Source organism: Cebidichthys violaceus, unplaced genomic scaffold, assembly GCF_023349555.1.
Source record: "Cebidichthys violaceus isolate CVI_PGR_0920_01 unplaced genomic scaffold, fCebVio1.0.p SCAF_117, whole genome shotgun sequence".
In the NCBI taxonomy this organism is placed as follows: domain Eukaryota; kingdom Metazoa; phylum Chordata; class Actinopteri; order Perciformes; family Stichaeidae; genus Cebidichthys; species Cebidichthys violaceus.
The window spans coordinates 73,656-87,804 of NW_027176282.1; the positions used below are offsets into that span (position 1 = coordinate 73,656).

General features: G+C 40.6%; 2 protein-coding genes across 6 annotated transcripts in view; one reads left to right on the forward strand and one right to left on the reverse strand.

The window, feature by feature from the left end:
• Positions 1-3,024, forward strand: part of anks1ab (ankyrin repeat and sterile alpha motif domain containing 1Ab) — a 46,880-nt gene extending 43,856 nt beyond the window's left edge. For 2 of the 4 annotated variants that reach the window (XM_068705397.1, XM_068705398.1), the window contains one exon: positions 2,403-3,024. In XM_068705397.1, the coding sequence (XP_068561498.1) occupies positions 2,403-2,441 (39 nt within the window). In that variant the 3' untranslated portion in view covers positions 2,442-3,024. Of the gene's footprint in view, positions 1-497; positions 626-2,402 lie in introns of those variants that run through there. The other 2 variants (XR_011102225.1, XM_068705395.1) reach the window with 2 other exon arrangements.
• A 13-nt stretch (positions 3,025-3,037) lies between these two features.
• Positions 3,038-13,432, reverse strand: LOC137868553 (T-complex protein 11-like protein 1). 2 transcript variants are annotated; one of them, XM_068705399.1, is made up of 10 exons: positions 13,312-13,432; positions 10,195-10,285; positions 9,941-10,070; positions 9,704-9,824; positions 9,155-9,375; positions 8,293-8,429; positions 7,295-7,476; positions 5,938-6,119; positions 5,335-5,507; positions 3,038-4,781 (listed from the first exon to the last, which is right to left on the reverse strand). In XM_068705399.1, the coding sequence occupies exons 2-10, from the start codon at positions 10,271-10,273 to the stop codon at positions 4,549-4,551; spliced, it is 1,458 nt and encodes a 485-aa protein (XP_068561500.1). In that variant the 5' UTR covers positions 10,274-10,285; positions 13,312-13,432; the 3' UTR covers positions 3,038-4,548. The 2 variants fall into 2 exon arrangements, with proteins under 2 accessions (XP_068561500.1, XP_068561501.1); XM_068705400.1 differs by lacking the exon at positions 13,312-13,432 and adding an exon at positions 11,549-11,674.
• Between the last annotated feature and the right edge of the window lie 717 nt (positions 13,433-14,149).

Below are 14,149 nucleotides of genomic sequence, written 5' to 3' on the forward strand. Positions count from 1 at the left end.
CGCTCGCCTGGCTCTGTCCAAATGTAAAAAAAATCTTCTTACCAGCACCTCTACATCTCACTGGTCCTGACCGGGGAACAGTCCAGCACCCCCCCTCAAAACGGAGATTTGTCGTTTGTACATTTAGGTTTTCGTACATAATAAACAAATGGCATACAACATTTTAATTAGCGAGCTTTATAGGTGCTGGTAGGTGGATTTTTTTTCTTTTTCTTTGGACAGAACCAAAATAGCTTTCTCCATATGTTTCCAGTCTTTGTGCTAACCCAAGTTAACCGGTGGGTTAACCAAACCAATTTGAGTTTTCCCCAAAACGTTGAACTTTTCCTTTGAACGCGCCCTTTCGATATCGCTCGTATAGAAGGATTATTCTGTAATGTGAAAGCATGAATCCTTTTCTAGTTTTTCCACCATCACTTTTTCTTTTAGAATTTCTGAATTGTTTGGTTGTTTTGCCTCAAGACAGTTATATATATTTTTTCTTTCTCCATCTTCAGCCTGTCCTGTCTTACCAGGCATCTACCACTGTGAGGCACTATGAGGAGGCTGCTTTGCTAGCATGGGATGCAAGACGGACAATTAAATCAATGACAGACAAAACAGCAACATGCAGCAAACAACCTGTTTTGTTTTTTTTGTACAATACTCATAACTACACGATGGATTGGTCATGAATCTATCACTGATGTCTGAACTCAAACGGACCAAGAACTTAACCCGCGAACACACACACCTACACACACACACACACACAGGTGGACAACTTTCCTACACTTTACCGAGGACAACAGCCTTACGTCATTTCAGTTATCTATAATCAACTAAAGCCCCCACCTTCCCGCCGACCTCCCTGAATACCACCACCACCACCACCCAACAACTGCACGCCTTCCCCTTCTGCTTCTAAAAGACAAAAAGACAACACTTCTGATTCCCCGGTGTGTTGAATTGACTGACGATGATGATGATGACTGATGATGTCGTTCTTATGATGGTACAGAATTGTCCAGATGAGAGGTTCGCTCTGGCCTTTCTACCGCCCCGTCTGCAGTCTCTCAGCATTCACGGTAGCACCAAGAGACTGCAACTCACATCTTCTACTTGTCAATTAAAAAAAAAAAAAAAAAAGAATAACACTGTGTTAAGAACGTAGCACTATCCCTTTTAATACCTTCTTTTTCTTTTCTTACGGTGCAAATAGGATATTAGTGCATTTTGTGATACTTTTTGATAGACTGATACACCAGATTGAAATACTTTTGGATAGAGCGATTTAAGAAGAGATCATGAAGGATCCCAACGTTGATACAACCCTAAGGCAAAAAAAAAACCAACAACAAAGAGAATACTACCAAACCAAACTACACAAGAGTGTACTGACATTGGATCCACAACATGATTTCATTTGACTCGTATATTAATGAGCCTGGAGCACATTTCCCCAACGTAGCATCTTATTATCATGATTACATGGGTAGGTATCCACGCTGTTTCACTCTAATTTAGAATTAGGTACAGTACATGCAAAGTATGTCACATGAAAATAAACGTCAGTGAAAAGATTTAATTCCACTACATTAATAGAGCCAAATCTAAGTGTTGCTCTGGTGTCGTGTTGATGCGAATGGATTTGTTATGCTGAGAACATGACACAGTTTCTTTTTTTTAAAAGAAGATTTTCCTTCCTGCACTGTGACTCAAAAATGCTCATCGTGGAGTCGACACATATTTGTTGATCCTCCCCTGTGTGCACTACTACCTACTGTGAGTGCTGTATGCCTTGTTGTCTGTCCTCATGGGAGTTTGGACCGTTGCCGTTCCATCACTGTCCCACCGTCCTTGTTTGTGTGTGCTGCAGGAGATGTGAGGCATTGAGCTCCTCTCCAGAAGACAGGGTGTGTGTCTGGAGACTGACTGTTAAGATGTAACTGGTTCGTGTGCGGTACCGTGGCTGTGCCATTGCCACTTTGTTCTGACTGTTAGCTTCCACTGACGATGCATGTTGGCAGTGTTTCTTTTGTGTGTGTGTGTGTGTGTGTGTTTTCTGTACCCTTGGATGCACTTGGCCTGAGCAGTCTATGTATGTACTGTAGCAAATGTCTCGTCTCTTCTCACCCATCTGCCATTTGCTTTTTATGTCCCCCCCCACCCACCCCCCTCTCTTTGTTACGCACCATTACAGCGATTCATCCTCATCCCTCCACGTCGTCATTCCTCCCAACATTTTGTCACGTATGTTCTTCCATTTTGGCGTGTCACCAAGACGACCTGCTCTAGTATGGATGCATAATATAAAAGCATTACACTTTAATGAGCAGCCGCTATTTAAAGCAAGTTTTGGTGGCATGATTTTGGCTGTGCATGTACCAGTCTTCTTTAACATTGGTGTTTTCCTTGTGTAGCTCACCCCAGCGTTCAAGTTTCCGGATACCAAGCTGTGAGTTGAAGGGGAGCAGCCGATGTGAGTGTGTGTGTGTTGAGTTGTAGTGGGCAGAGCAGTGGGAAAGAGGTAGAGAGAGAGAGAAAACGAGAGGTAAGCCTTATACAACATGCAGGGCCAAGCAGACATTTAGATCTCACTCTGTATATCCCCCCGCTCCTCCACATGAAATCCCAACACACTGACGAAAAGGTGACCTGTTGTCCCACGTCACTGGCTAAACGGGACCCGTGTATCACCGTCTTGAGAGAGTTCAGTCAGAAAAGGGTCACGTCTATGTCCTGAGCTCCATGTGACGTTCTGACCGTGTCATGTATAGGTACTGTTTTGTTTAAAGCACTGTAGACCATAAATGATAAAGACCATTAACGGACATTTCTATTGATTCAGGGTCTGTTGGTGATAGTAACTGTCAAAGTTATTAAGGGTTAACAGAAATGTAACAAAAAAATAAACTACCAGCATACAATGCTTCGCCCATGTTTGTGGACAGAGCACGGTTTGTCTATGAAAATGTGATACTGTTTCAAATTTCAAAGCAATATTATATTAATGAAGAATTAAATAATACAATGACAAAAGAATCCCTCTCAAGTCTGTTGTCAGCATTGATTTTGTTTTATGGTTAAAAAGTAAAACACAGAAACATTACACCCGCTGTTTCAACTCTAAAGAGACAAATATAACAACATGGTAACTTTATTGTACAATATCAGTGTTTCCCTGCTGTGGAGAATAGTGGATGGTGCAACTAATATATCAACAAAAGACATGTGCGTACTATTTGTTGTACTACATTCAAGCCCCAGAGCTAAGCGTCTGATTTTCTGAAGTGTCGGTGAAAAACAAAGATCCATATTACCTCTGACTTGTGCAACCTTTATCATGTGTTCTGCTCGGAGCTGTTAGAAGGCCATACACGTGGTTTCACATGTTTAACTTGTTTTATGAAAACTTATGATAACCGTTCTGCTTTAAAGTTCTACTACAACAATTTGTTTGTATTTTGGCTAACATTCAAGGTATCCATTGGTGCATTTATTTCCGTACAATATGAAAATATGCTAGCTGATTTGTGAAACTTGCTTGAGTCAAGTCAATTAAAAAAACAATGTTGAAATACAACCTTACAGGTTTTTAAGAGAGCAATCCGTTGCACTCTTTCAGTTTGTTTTTAGCGTAGCCTGTGTTAAGTGTATACTGGATACACTTATAATAACTAACTAGCTTATATGTTACAAATGTATCCAGTAATCATTTCCCCAGAGTACTGATTAAAATGCATCAAGGTGAACTGTGAGGCCTCGCAGTACTTTCATACGCATATTTTCATTTGTTTAGTGGAGTGAATCATGGCTGCTAAAAAATGGAAAATCAATCAATTCGATATTCATTTACAAATGTGCACCTGTTTGCTACACCAACTCCCACCAATCTTAACTGTAGGGCAAACCTTGAGAATATTGTTGATTTATAATGAAAAGGTGCAAAAAAATAAAATAAAATGATTTCAGAAAAAGTGCACACAGTTTTTGCTAAATTATACATAAACACCTATCAACATAAAGATAAGAAGAGAAACCAGCTACATATTAAAACTATTGGAAGTATTATTTACAAACTTAGCATCATCTTTGGTACTTATTTGGTTATTTTCCTGAGGGTGTTTATCTTGAGATAAAGTAAACTGAAAACCAACAAAAGTTTTTTCAGGCAATTGGTCTTTTCAGAATCATAATCAGTCTCTTGTTGTGACTCTTTTCATTAGCACACTAAAAACTATTTGTTACTCTTGTCTGGGTGAAAACCATACCGTTATTCATTTTGTTTCACACAATTTGTTTTCATAATGTTTTGTGCTGTCAAATGTGTGGTGATGGTGCACCAATGCAATAATAATGAATCTGCCTTCTGTTTTTGACCTTGTTTAACTTAAACACCTTAAAAAAATATAATATACAACTTTTTTTTTTTTTTTTTATCTGCAGACTGTAAATGTCTTTCCCTTAAACATTCACTGTTCACTGTATTTACACTATAGCGACGCATTCAATGCCAAATGGCATCTTATGTTAAGGTCACCAGAGGTGGTCTGGGTGGCCCTCAGCCTAGCGTGAGTCCTCCCTGGTCTCAGCCTGTCCTGGTGGGAACAGCACTTTCCTGAGGATGGGTGCGTAGAAGGGCCCAAAGATGCTTCGGTTGAAGTGGACGATTCGCCCAAAGGCCGTCCCCAGCTCGGCTAGCTCGGCGCTCACCAGCCTGAGGGGAGCGGGCAGCTCTGGACTCCTTTTAGCAAGGCCGCCCTGCAGCATGGCCTGGAGGAAGCCCTGTACTCTTTCTCCTATGTTTGATGGAGAGAGGGATGAGGGGGTGGAGGGAGAGAGAGAAGGAGAGAAGGAGAGAAGTCGGCACTCTGCGGCGGCACACATCCAAGTTCAAAAACATCCATGTGGACATGTGACAAGGCAAACTAAATGACATTTTAACGCATGTTCTCTCCTACAGATTAAAATATACTACCATATACCGCATTATTCTGTGACTATTTTGATAATCAATTAGGAGCCAGTATTTTTTTTTTAACCCAAAATTCCCAAAAAATAAATCAGATTTACTGTTTTTTTTCCATGTATGAGAGCAAAATGTTTTGGTTTTGTATTGAAAATGATCGGGGTGAGGATGTCACCGTAGCTGTCAATTAAGAATATAATGGGCGGATTAACCAATAATGAAAATAACCGTTACTTGCAAGGCGTGTTTCTCTTGTCCAGTGAACATGGTGCATCCCTAAACTAACAGAATTTTCTAAACCACACACTTTAAGAGAAATAAAACTAACACCCCCCCCCCCCATTTGAGCTTCATTTAGTCATATTGATGGCGCTCAGCCTGACCTATGAGTGTGCGGACAGGGTTGTTGTGCTTCCACAGCTCCGATATTTGTCCTTTCAGCAGATCCTGGCTCTCCCGTGGCAGCGCTGCTCCTCCCTGGCCGCTCACAGCTTCAGTCACCAGCTGCAGCACTGTCTCCCCGAGCCCCAGCAGCGCCCCCTTCAGGCCATCTTCCCTGCGGCACCAGAAACCAGCATTAGAAACCAGCATGTATTAAGCCTATGAATTTTTCCATTTAAAAGGAGTGTTGAGCAGAGAGTCCTGGGACCCATGGAAGTCAATAAATAAGGGTGTTTAATAGCTTGTAGGTCTCTCTGGTTTAGATTAAATAAAATGACATTTTATTATAGGTGATTGAGAATTGAGAAGTAGCCGGTGCTGCATTGTATTGTAGCTTGGAGTGTGAGCAGGCCTTGGATATCACAAGCTGCTGTTCCACATTTATCCACTAATCATGACGGGGCTTCTCTTGAACAGAAAGAATGAGGTTAGCTGGATCCGTTCCGACAGGTTAGTTGTCTCCTGTCACCTCCATCGGTTTCCTTCTCATACAATACCTGTTCCCCATGACAGCCAGTACAAGCATCACCAAATCCTCCTCTTACCTGGTGTGACTGCCCTCCAGCAGGGCAGTGACAGACTGCCTGAGTCTACCTACAAACCCCTGCAGGGAGAAAACAGCGTCCCCACACTGAGCGTTGGTCAGGAGCAGCACCGACGCCTCCAGGACCAGCATCTGGAGCCGCTGGCCCAGAGCGTCCAGGCGGGCTCGGTCCATCAACACAGTCTGCGAGTGGAGGGCAGGGTCACGTGTCAAACGATTAATCACAGGGAATCTGCAGCTTAACTAGAAGCCTGTCCAAACAAAACCAACGGCTACATCTGGATGAGAACATTCTTTTGGATACAAAACTGGAAAAAGAGAAAAATTGTAGCTCTACTAAATGAAAAAATAATGGAAAACATTACTTGATTTAAAAAAAAAAAAATCATATAGAATATATTATATACATATAATATATGATAAATATGATATGAAAACTAGGTGTCAATGGAGCAGAGAGTTTAAACCAGTTAGCTAATAGTAATGGATACAATATTATAATCCGTAGCTTTAAGTCATGAATAAATTGCTTAAAAAGCTAAAAGTAGCCTATTGGATAAAATTGATGGCTAAAAGAAATTAATATATAGGTGAAATTGTTAATTAAAGAAATGGATAAATCACTAAAATATCCTAAAGATAGATACAAGTTCAAATAGATGGCTAAAAGTAATAAATATATAGGTGAATTTGTTGGCTAAAAGAAATGGATAAATTGCTTAAATAGCTAAATGGCTAAAACGTTAAATAAATGTCCAAAAATAATAAGTATATATATATATATATATATATATATATATATATATATATATATATATATATATATATACACACACACATATATGAAATTGAAAACTAAAAGAAATGGCTAAATCACTAAAATATATTAAGATGGATAAAACAGATAAAAAGTGCAAATAGATGGCTAAAAGTAGTTAATATATGCCTGAAATGATTAGATAAAAGAAATGGATACGTATTTGAAACATTTAACTTTAGCCACTCAATGTGGAAGTAACAGAAATGCAAACTTATATGAAGATATTATCGTAGGCTAACAATGTCTACTTTTATATAATTAATCGTGTTAAGTAACCTGGAGTTTAAAGTCAGATGATGAGATCACATGGTGGGTGATGTTGATGAAGGAGTGTCTGAGCTCATCTGACAGGCTGCGTCAGTGCATCAGACTGAAGAGGTGCTGCCTGAGCCCTAATGTGCTGTCACATGCGTTAACATGCGGCAGGGTGAGGAGGAGTGTGTGAGGGAACTGAATATTTCTAGACGATCAATAAAATATCACTCGATTGAAATTGCAAAGTGCAGTGTGACGTAATTCTTTTCAGGCTGCAGCTGACCTCGGGATATTTCTGGTCTTGCGGGTCCCATTGCAGCAGACGCATGTAGGCCCGGTCGAGGACAGCGGTGGCGCTGACAGGACCTCGGCTGTCAGGACAGGAGGACTCAGGCCGAGCTCTGATGGCCGCCGCCTCTTCTGACGCCACTGCCTGAAGCCAAGCGGTGGTGTCGTCCAGAGAGGCTGAAGGAAAACAGTAAAACAGTTGACAAAGGTAGCGGTTACCAGAGGAGTCGCATGGTGTTTAGAGTGATACAGACATGGAGCTGCATCAGTTTTCTTCCTCAGAAAAATGGGTTTAAAGGTGCAATGTGTAAAATCTTCCCAGTATTTGTAGTTTAAAACATGAAATAAAAGTGAACCAACGTTATCAACAGAATGTATCAGTTAGCGGTTAGTAGAGGTGAAATACTAACCCGGATTTGTTTGGAGTATGTGGCCAAGAACTGTAAATTGAACCTTTAAATGTCTGTTTAGGTAGTACAGGGAATAAAACCATTTAACTTACATTTACAGCACATTTGCTTCACTCTCACAGCAGCTGTAACACGATGAGGAAATTACTCTTTTTAAAAATACTGGCACCTTCCATAATAACTAAGATATTGCTGGTATAAGAGAAAACATTTATCAACCACAGCAATTAATTTACTAAAAAGATGTTTTTTTGGAGGGCAATCATCTTATATAAAAACTCTGATTGGCCAGCTGTACCAAGACAGAATATCTGAGCCAGAGGTCACTGATTGGCTGTCCGGCTCTTTACTTCATCTGTGAGAAGCTGAAAAACAGCAGGATGGTGCTTTAGAGGGACAAGGGTCAAAATCAGTTTAATTGAAAATAATAAATTTTACAGTGACAAAGTCACCTTCATCATCCATCTCTCACACACACACACACACACACACACACACACACACACACACACACACACACACACACACACACACACACACACACTGCAGCAGTCAGGTTGGACATTTAAACACCCTTCCTCACCCGGCTGCTTGTCCAGGATCTGCTGGAACTTGGCCCTCTCGTACTGCACGGCCTGCTGCAGGAGGTGAGGCCTCAGGCTCTGGATGGTGAAGTTGACCATGTCGGTCTTCATCAGGCCCAAGACGCGGAAGATCTCCCTGAGGGGGGAAGGGGAAGTTTTTTGGATGCTTTATCGAAAAATTATAAAAAAGCAAACAAACTAATTATGTTGCATTTCTCAAAACTGAGGAAGTGCTAATATTGTTGACTAAATGACTGTCAGTCAGTTAGTTAGTTAAATACTGTCAGTTAGGTTAAAATAAAGCAAATAAAGTATATAAATAAAGTATAAGTCATACCCACATTTACAAAAGATTGGCAGTTAAGGTTAATATATCATTTGACCTACTAAAATCATATTTTTGAAACAGCTTGGGAGGCTACAGTGACTTCCTGTTTACATAGTAGATAGCTTCTGACTGGACAATACTAGAGATGTTTCCTTGTATATGATTTTTACTAAAGTCTTTACTATCTAGGACATTCCTGAAGTTTTACTGGTGAGACCAAATTTATTAAATCTCTTTAAATCGTTTTCTGGGTTGGTCAAACATCGTTGGTTAATTATCTGTTAGTGAAATTGATGGTTGCCTCTGTACTAGTGCTACATCAAAGTAACACACACAAGATACATATATTTAACCGGCTGCACTCTGGTGGCTCCAAATGACATTGAGATGTAATGTGTATATAGACCACCTTTAATGAACTGAAAGTTGAAACTCTATTGAGAAAATTAATCATATTTACTGTATTTTAGATCTGATAAAACAATGTGGTAATATATAACAAGTTTTGTCCGGTGTCCGTTTTTCCCCCTCACCTCAGGAGCTCCACAGGGTCCCTGAGGTCCCTCAGCGCCCTGACCACTGGGTCACGTACAGGTGCGCATAAAGATGCCATGGTGTTGATGATGTATCCTGCCAGTCTGTGGAGATCCAGAGCCCCGTGGTCGACCTCCTGCCGGATCAGCTCCATGTCCAGCACCTCGTCCAGCTGAGCTCTCAGTCTGACGTGACCGGGCAGCAGGAGGGACTGAAGCATCTTAAGGGAAATATTAGTAAAAAATCCAGCAAAGTAATGCCAAAGATATGTGTGAGGTCATATAGAAATGGTGTCGCTGTTAGATTAGACAAGTAGATTTGTCATCTGTAAAATGTCCGGCTCAGTACAAACTGTAGCTTGATTGTGATTCTTTAATTACGGTATTTCATGTCGAGTCTCTGATGTACGCCAACACATCTGTCACCTGTCCATACTGTGGACACTCTTTTTTGTTCTTCACATGAGGATGAATGGGGTCAGAGGCCTCAGTAGACGCTGATGCTACTGATGCTACCAATGCCTCTGATTCGATGCCGTGCACACTTACGGTCTTGACTTCCTGGAGCAGAATGACGGCATGGCTGTAGTTTGGAGGATCGCTGGTCAGCTGCTCTTGAAGACTGTCCCAAAACGCCCGGTGAACGATCTCTGTCACTCTGCCCTCCAGGCTACAGAAGGGAAAAAACAATTAAAGATTTTTAAAAAACAGCTCAAAAGAGACTTTACTCTCAATTAATATGGGACATAAGAATAACCACGGTCGCTTTCGGTGTGTTTTTCTTACCTGTCAGTCGGAGGGCTCCTGGGTTTGAAGCAGAAGTCTCGGTTCAGCACTATCTCATGTGCGAGGTTCAGGTTGGAAAGACAATTTTCCAGCTCCATCAGACTGGATAATGACGCGCTGGGTGGGCTCCCTGACACCACAGACAGGACACACACACACGCAGATAATTAAAGCTGCCACGGTGGTAGTAATTCAATTACTAATGGACCCTGAACGTGCCTCAGCCCAATAACGGCCATAATAAAGCTTCATACCTGTGGGAGAGTCAAGTCTTTCCAGACAGGGAAGGTCCACAGGGGAATCATCAGCGGCCTCGTCTCTTTGATTCTGCATTTCTGCAAAAGTCTGGGTGGAAGAAGTACTCAGATCTTTTACTTGAGTAAAGTAACAATGCCACAGTGTAGCAATACTCATAAATACTGTAGCCAACATTATCAGATTATGGTTATAGCAAAAGAAGCAAGAAATGGAAATACTCAAGTAGAGTACAAGTACCTCAAGATCGCACTGTGCTGGTATTAGTATTCAGGGCCCAAGTACAATTTTGACATATAGTACTTTCATTTTATGGTACTTTATACTTCTACTACACTACATTCCAGAGAGAAATATTGTACTTTTTACTCCTCTACATTCATTGGAAACTTAAATAGGATTCAGTACTATTCCATCCAGGGACGTGCGGTCAGGGGAGGCAGAGCCTCACCTGTCATCATGACAAGTAAAAAACAAATAATGCTAAAATAAAGTAAATATTAATATGTATCTACTGATCTGTGCTATAAATGTAATTTCTGTATGATTCCAATCATTTCAAGCATTTTTATAATCAACATCGCTGAATTTGCACGTCCTGTTCAAAAGGAGACACGTGAGGTGAGGCAGCGACGAGCTGTGCCTCATCTCAGATTGTGAATCCCTCACAAACTGGGTTGAGCGCGTGTCTTTTGCTTTCTCATTGTTTGTCACTTCTGTAATATTTGTAGACACTTTAATATATGTCCTTTCTTTCCATAGAATAGGTAATGTATTTCACGTCTGCGTAGAACATATTTAGTGTTGCTGATCTGACATTAAACCGCAGTGAAAAAGCACAGAGAGGCAAACACTACTCTGCCTCAATGAAGGGGGCGTGAGAAAGCCCACTGGTCGGGTTTATGCTTGTTCTATCGTTGCTCTTCTTCTACACTTCTCTTCTTCTTATATTTTGCTTTGACCACAAAAATGTAAGATTATATATCCAAGCTTAAAAATGTCTCAAAAAACAAGGACATATGACCAAATCAACAGCAATTCAACGTCGGACAGGTAAAGTAACATTTGATGTGTTTGTTGTTCTCTTTATACATCCGTGGTTGTGATTATCGCGGAATCTCATGATTTTCGCGGGTGGTCCCCGCTCCGCTTCTGAAACGCTCCCGGTGGGGCAGGTCGCGGCGCACACGCTCCCGGTGGAATCAAATATGTACCTTACCTATGTGTTTAAATAATGCTGATATGAAAAACAACCAGTAGTCAATGTGCAAGCTGCCAATTCAATGGTGATTTAAGCTTCTCTATTGGGTTCATATATTTGTAAATCTGACTTATGTAGTGTCAGTGCCTCACCAGCCACGAACATGCAAGGCCGAGATCCTCCTTGTGGCACTGGCACCGCAGTGGCTGGTCTGTGGCAAGCGTCAGTCAGGCGTCAGGACTGTGGCACCTCAGTGACTAGTCAGTGGCACTTCAGCGGCAAGCGTCAGTCAGGCGTCAGTCAGGTGCCACAACTGTGGCAAGCGAGCGACACTCGTTCGGCACCCGTCAATAAGCTGCCGAGCTGAGAGCACCCATTGTTGTTACGATAGGTCAGCTGCCAATAAATCAGTTTTATCATCATAGTAGATTCTAATTAACTGGAGAAAAAACTTGTTTTCTAACACGTAGATCATAAACCCCTGAATATAAACAGCGCCCATTGAAATCGGATGAGAAATGTAACTCAGTAACGGTCCGAATAAGTCAATCTATGTAGCTGGTTTATAACGGTATGCCTGTGAGCAACCAGGTTCAACTTTTACTTTATTGAAATACTTCCGCCATCAACGTCATGATTTAGACCGTTTTGAAATAAAAATACAATCTTTACTGATTATTAGGCCTTAATAGTCAACGATTATCAGCTGCAATAATCAATAACTAATACGTTTTTCACTCTTTTTTGTTTGTTTTTCACTTTTTCGTGACATCCAAGCATCTACAGAGTGCCAAATGACCTTGACAAGTGGTTATGCCTAAATGTTCGAATACTTTCTTTTTTAAATATGTAACATTTTCACTCTTCCTCTGCTTATATGTAGGTGTCATTATGTGCCACAAGCTGCCAGTGCCAACAGTTGTCAGAGTAGTGCCACCAGTAGTCAGAGGAGTGTGCCCCCCTGGTTCGTGTACGTTTTGATAGTCTGTTTTATGGATTATTTGTTTTTTTTCTTTTGTAGAGCGATGCAAAGTAAGACAGGTAGTAAAAAGTAAAGTAAAAAAGTAAAAAGAAAGAAGTAAAAAAATGTCAAAATAAAAGTCAAGGCAATAGAATGACCGTATGCAAGTCAACTGTTAGTATATGGTGCAAGCACATACCAGGGTAACATTGGAAGAAAAATAAATAAATAAACGTGGGCCGATGGGAGTATGCTAGCAATAATAGTTGACTACATGCGATTTAATATTCATTTATCCATGTACACAGTAATAATCACGTTTTCGATTAATCTGTTTATTGTTTGATGCAATACAGTTCGTAATATAGTTTAATCAAAATCCTATCGTGACAACAATGAGTGTTGTCAGGAAATGTGGCTCCACCCGCTCAGCTCGGCAGCTTATTGACGGGGGCCGAACGAGTGCCGCTCGCTTGCCAGAGTTGTGGCACCTGACTGACGCTTGCCGCTGAAGTGCCACAAGGAGGATCTCGCTGTCTCTCCCACGAACCTCACGGCACGTCACTGATTCCATCAATGCAGTAATATACAAAGTACTGTATCTGTAATTGGCTTCATACTGACAAACTCCAACATTACAATGCTCTGTATTAATTGGTGATAAAACTGAATAATATAATATTAAAAAAACAAAAAACTGAAATGAGCCATTGTGCATAACGAGTACTTTTACTTTTTGATGCTTTGAGTACATTTTGTTGATAATACTTCTGTACTTTTACTGAAGTAAAGGATTCGAGTACTTCCTCCACAACTGTAATTAAAGTAAAGGTTAATCAAATGTAACGTTACCACCACTGAAAAAAGCAAAGGTAATACATTAAATGAACAATCTAAAGCAAGCATAACATGACACTGTGACGACTATAAGACACATTTTAGAGAATAACTTACCTGTAGCTGGTATTTCGGTAAATTTATGAAAACTTATATATGAAAAATGAGTAATTGCAAGCTGAAACGTTACACACACCCGTCTTAACACCGTTTAAAAGTATCATACAGATCCTGTCACAACAACATCAGCGTTAAAGTTTGAACCTGGGCTAAACCACTCTAAAAAGGACATAGGGGGAGTTTAAAATGACACCCATTGTTATCGTTTGAACACATAATCTACACTTGTTTGTACAATTGTACCGTGATGTAAATGCGCATATAAAGCGCGTTAGATTGTTGACTTTTGTACATTTTCTATTTACAATACAGAAAAAGACAGCGGCTTCATTTGGTTTGGTCCGTTCTCAAATCAAAACAGTGGGGCGTGTCAGTAGCGTGTCTCTACTGCTTTTGAAAGAAAACTTATTGTGCCCAGCCCTGTACCTGTTCCCTGTTTGTTCAGTGGAAACAAAATAGAAAGCGGTCGGTGTGTTTGTCTAAACGGTCCATTGTATGAGACATTTACATGTTAAACAGCTGGAAATGTCCTGTTTCCTCTGAACCAGGAACTTCGAGAGAGCACCGAGACAGAAGAGCTATAAAACCGCAGAGGATGAGCAGTGAACACAAACCAGTCTATGACCCAAACATGTAGAATATACTCCAGATTATTTAAATAAACATCTCTGGTGAAATCATCATCAACACCCTTTTCTAGATGCTATTTATGTACAGCTTACCTTACGTGCCTTAATGTTTCGTGCTCCCATATCCCATACACGGTTTACTATGCATGCACTTTCTACAATTCTGTCCCTAAAATATGTGTGTATAAAATGAATTTGAAGACATC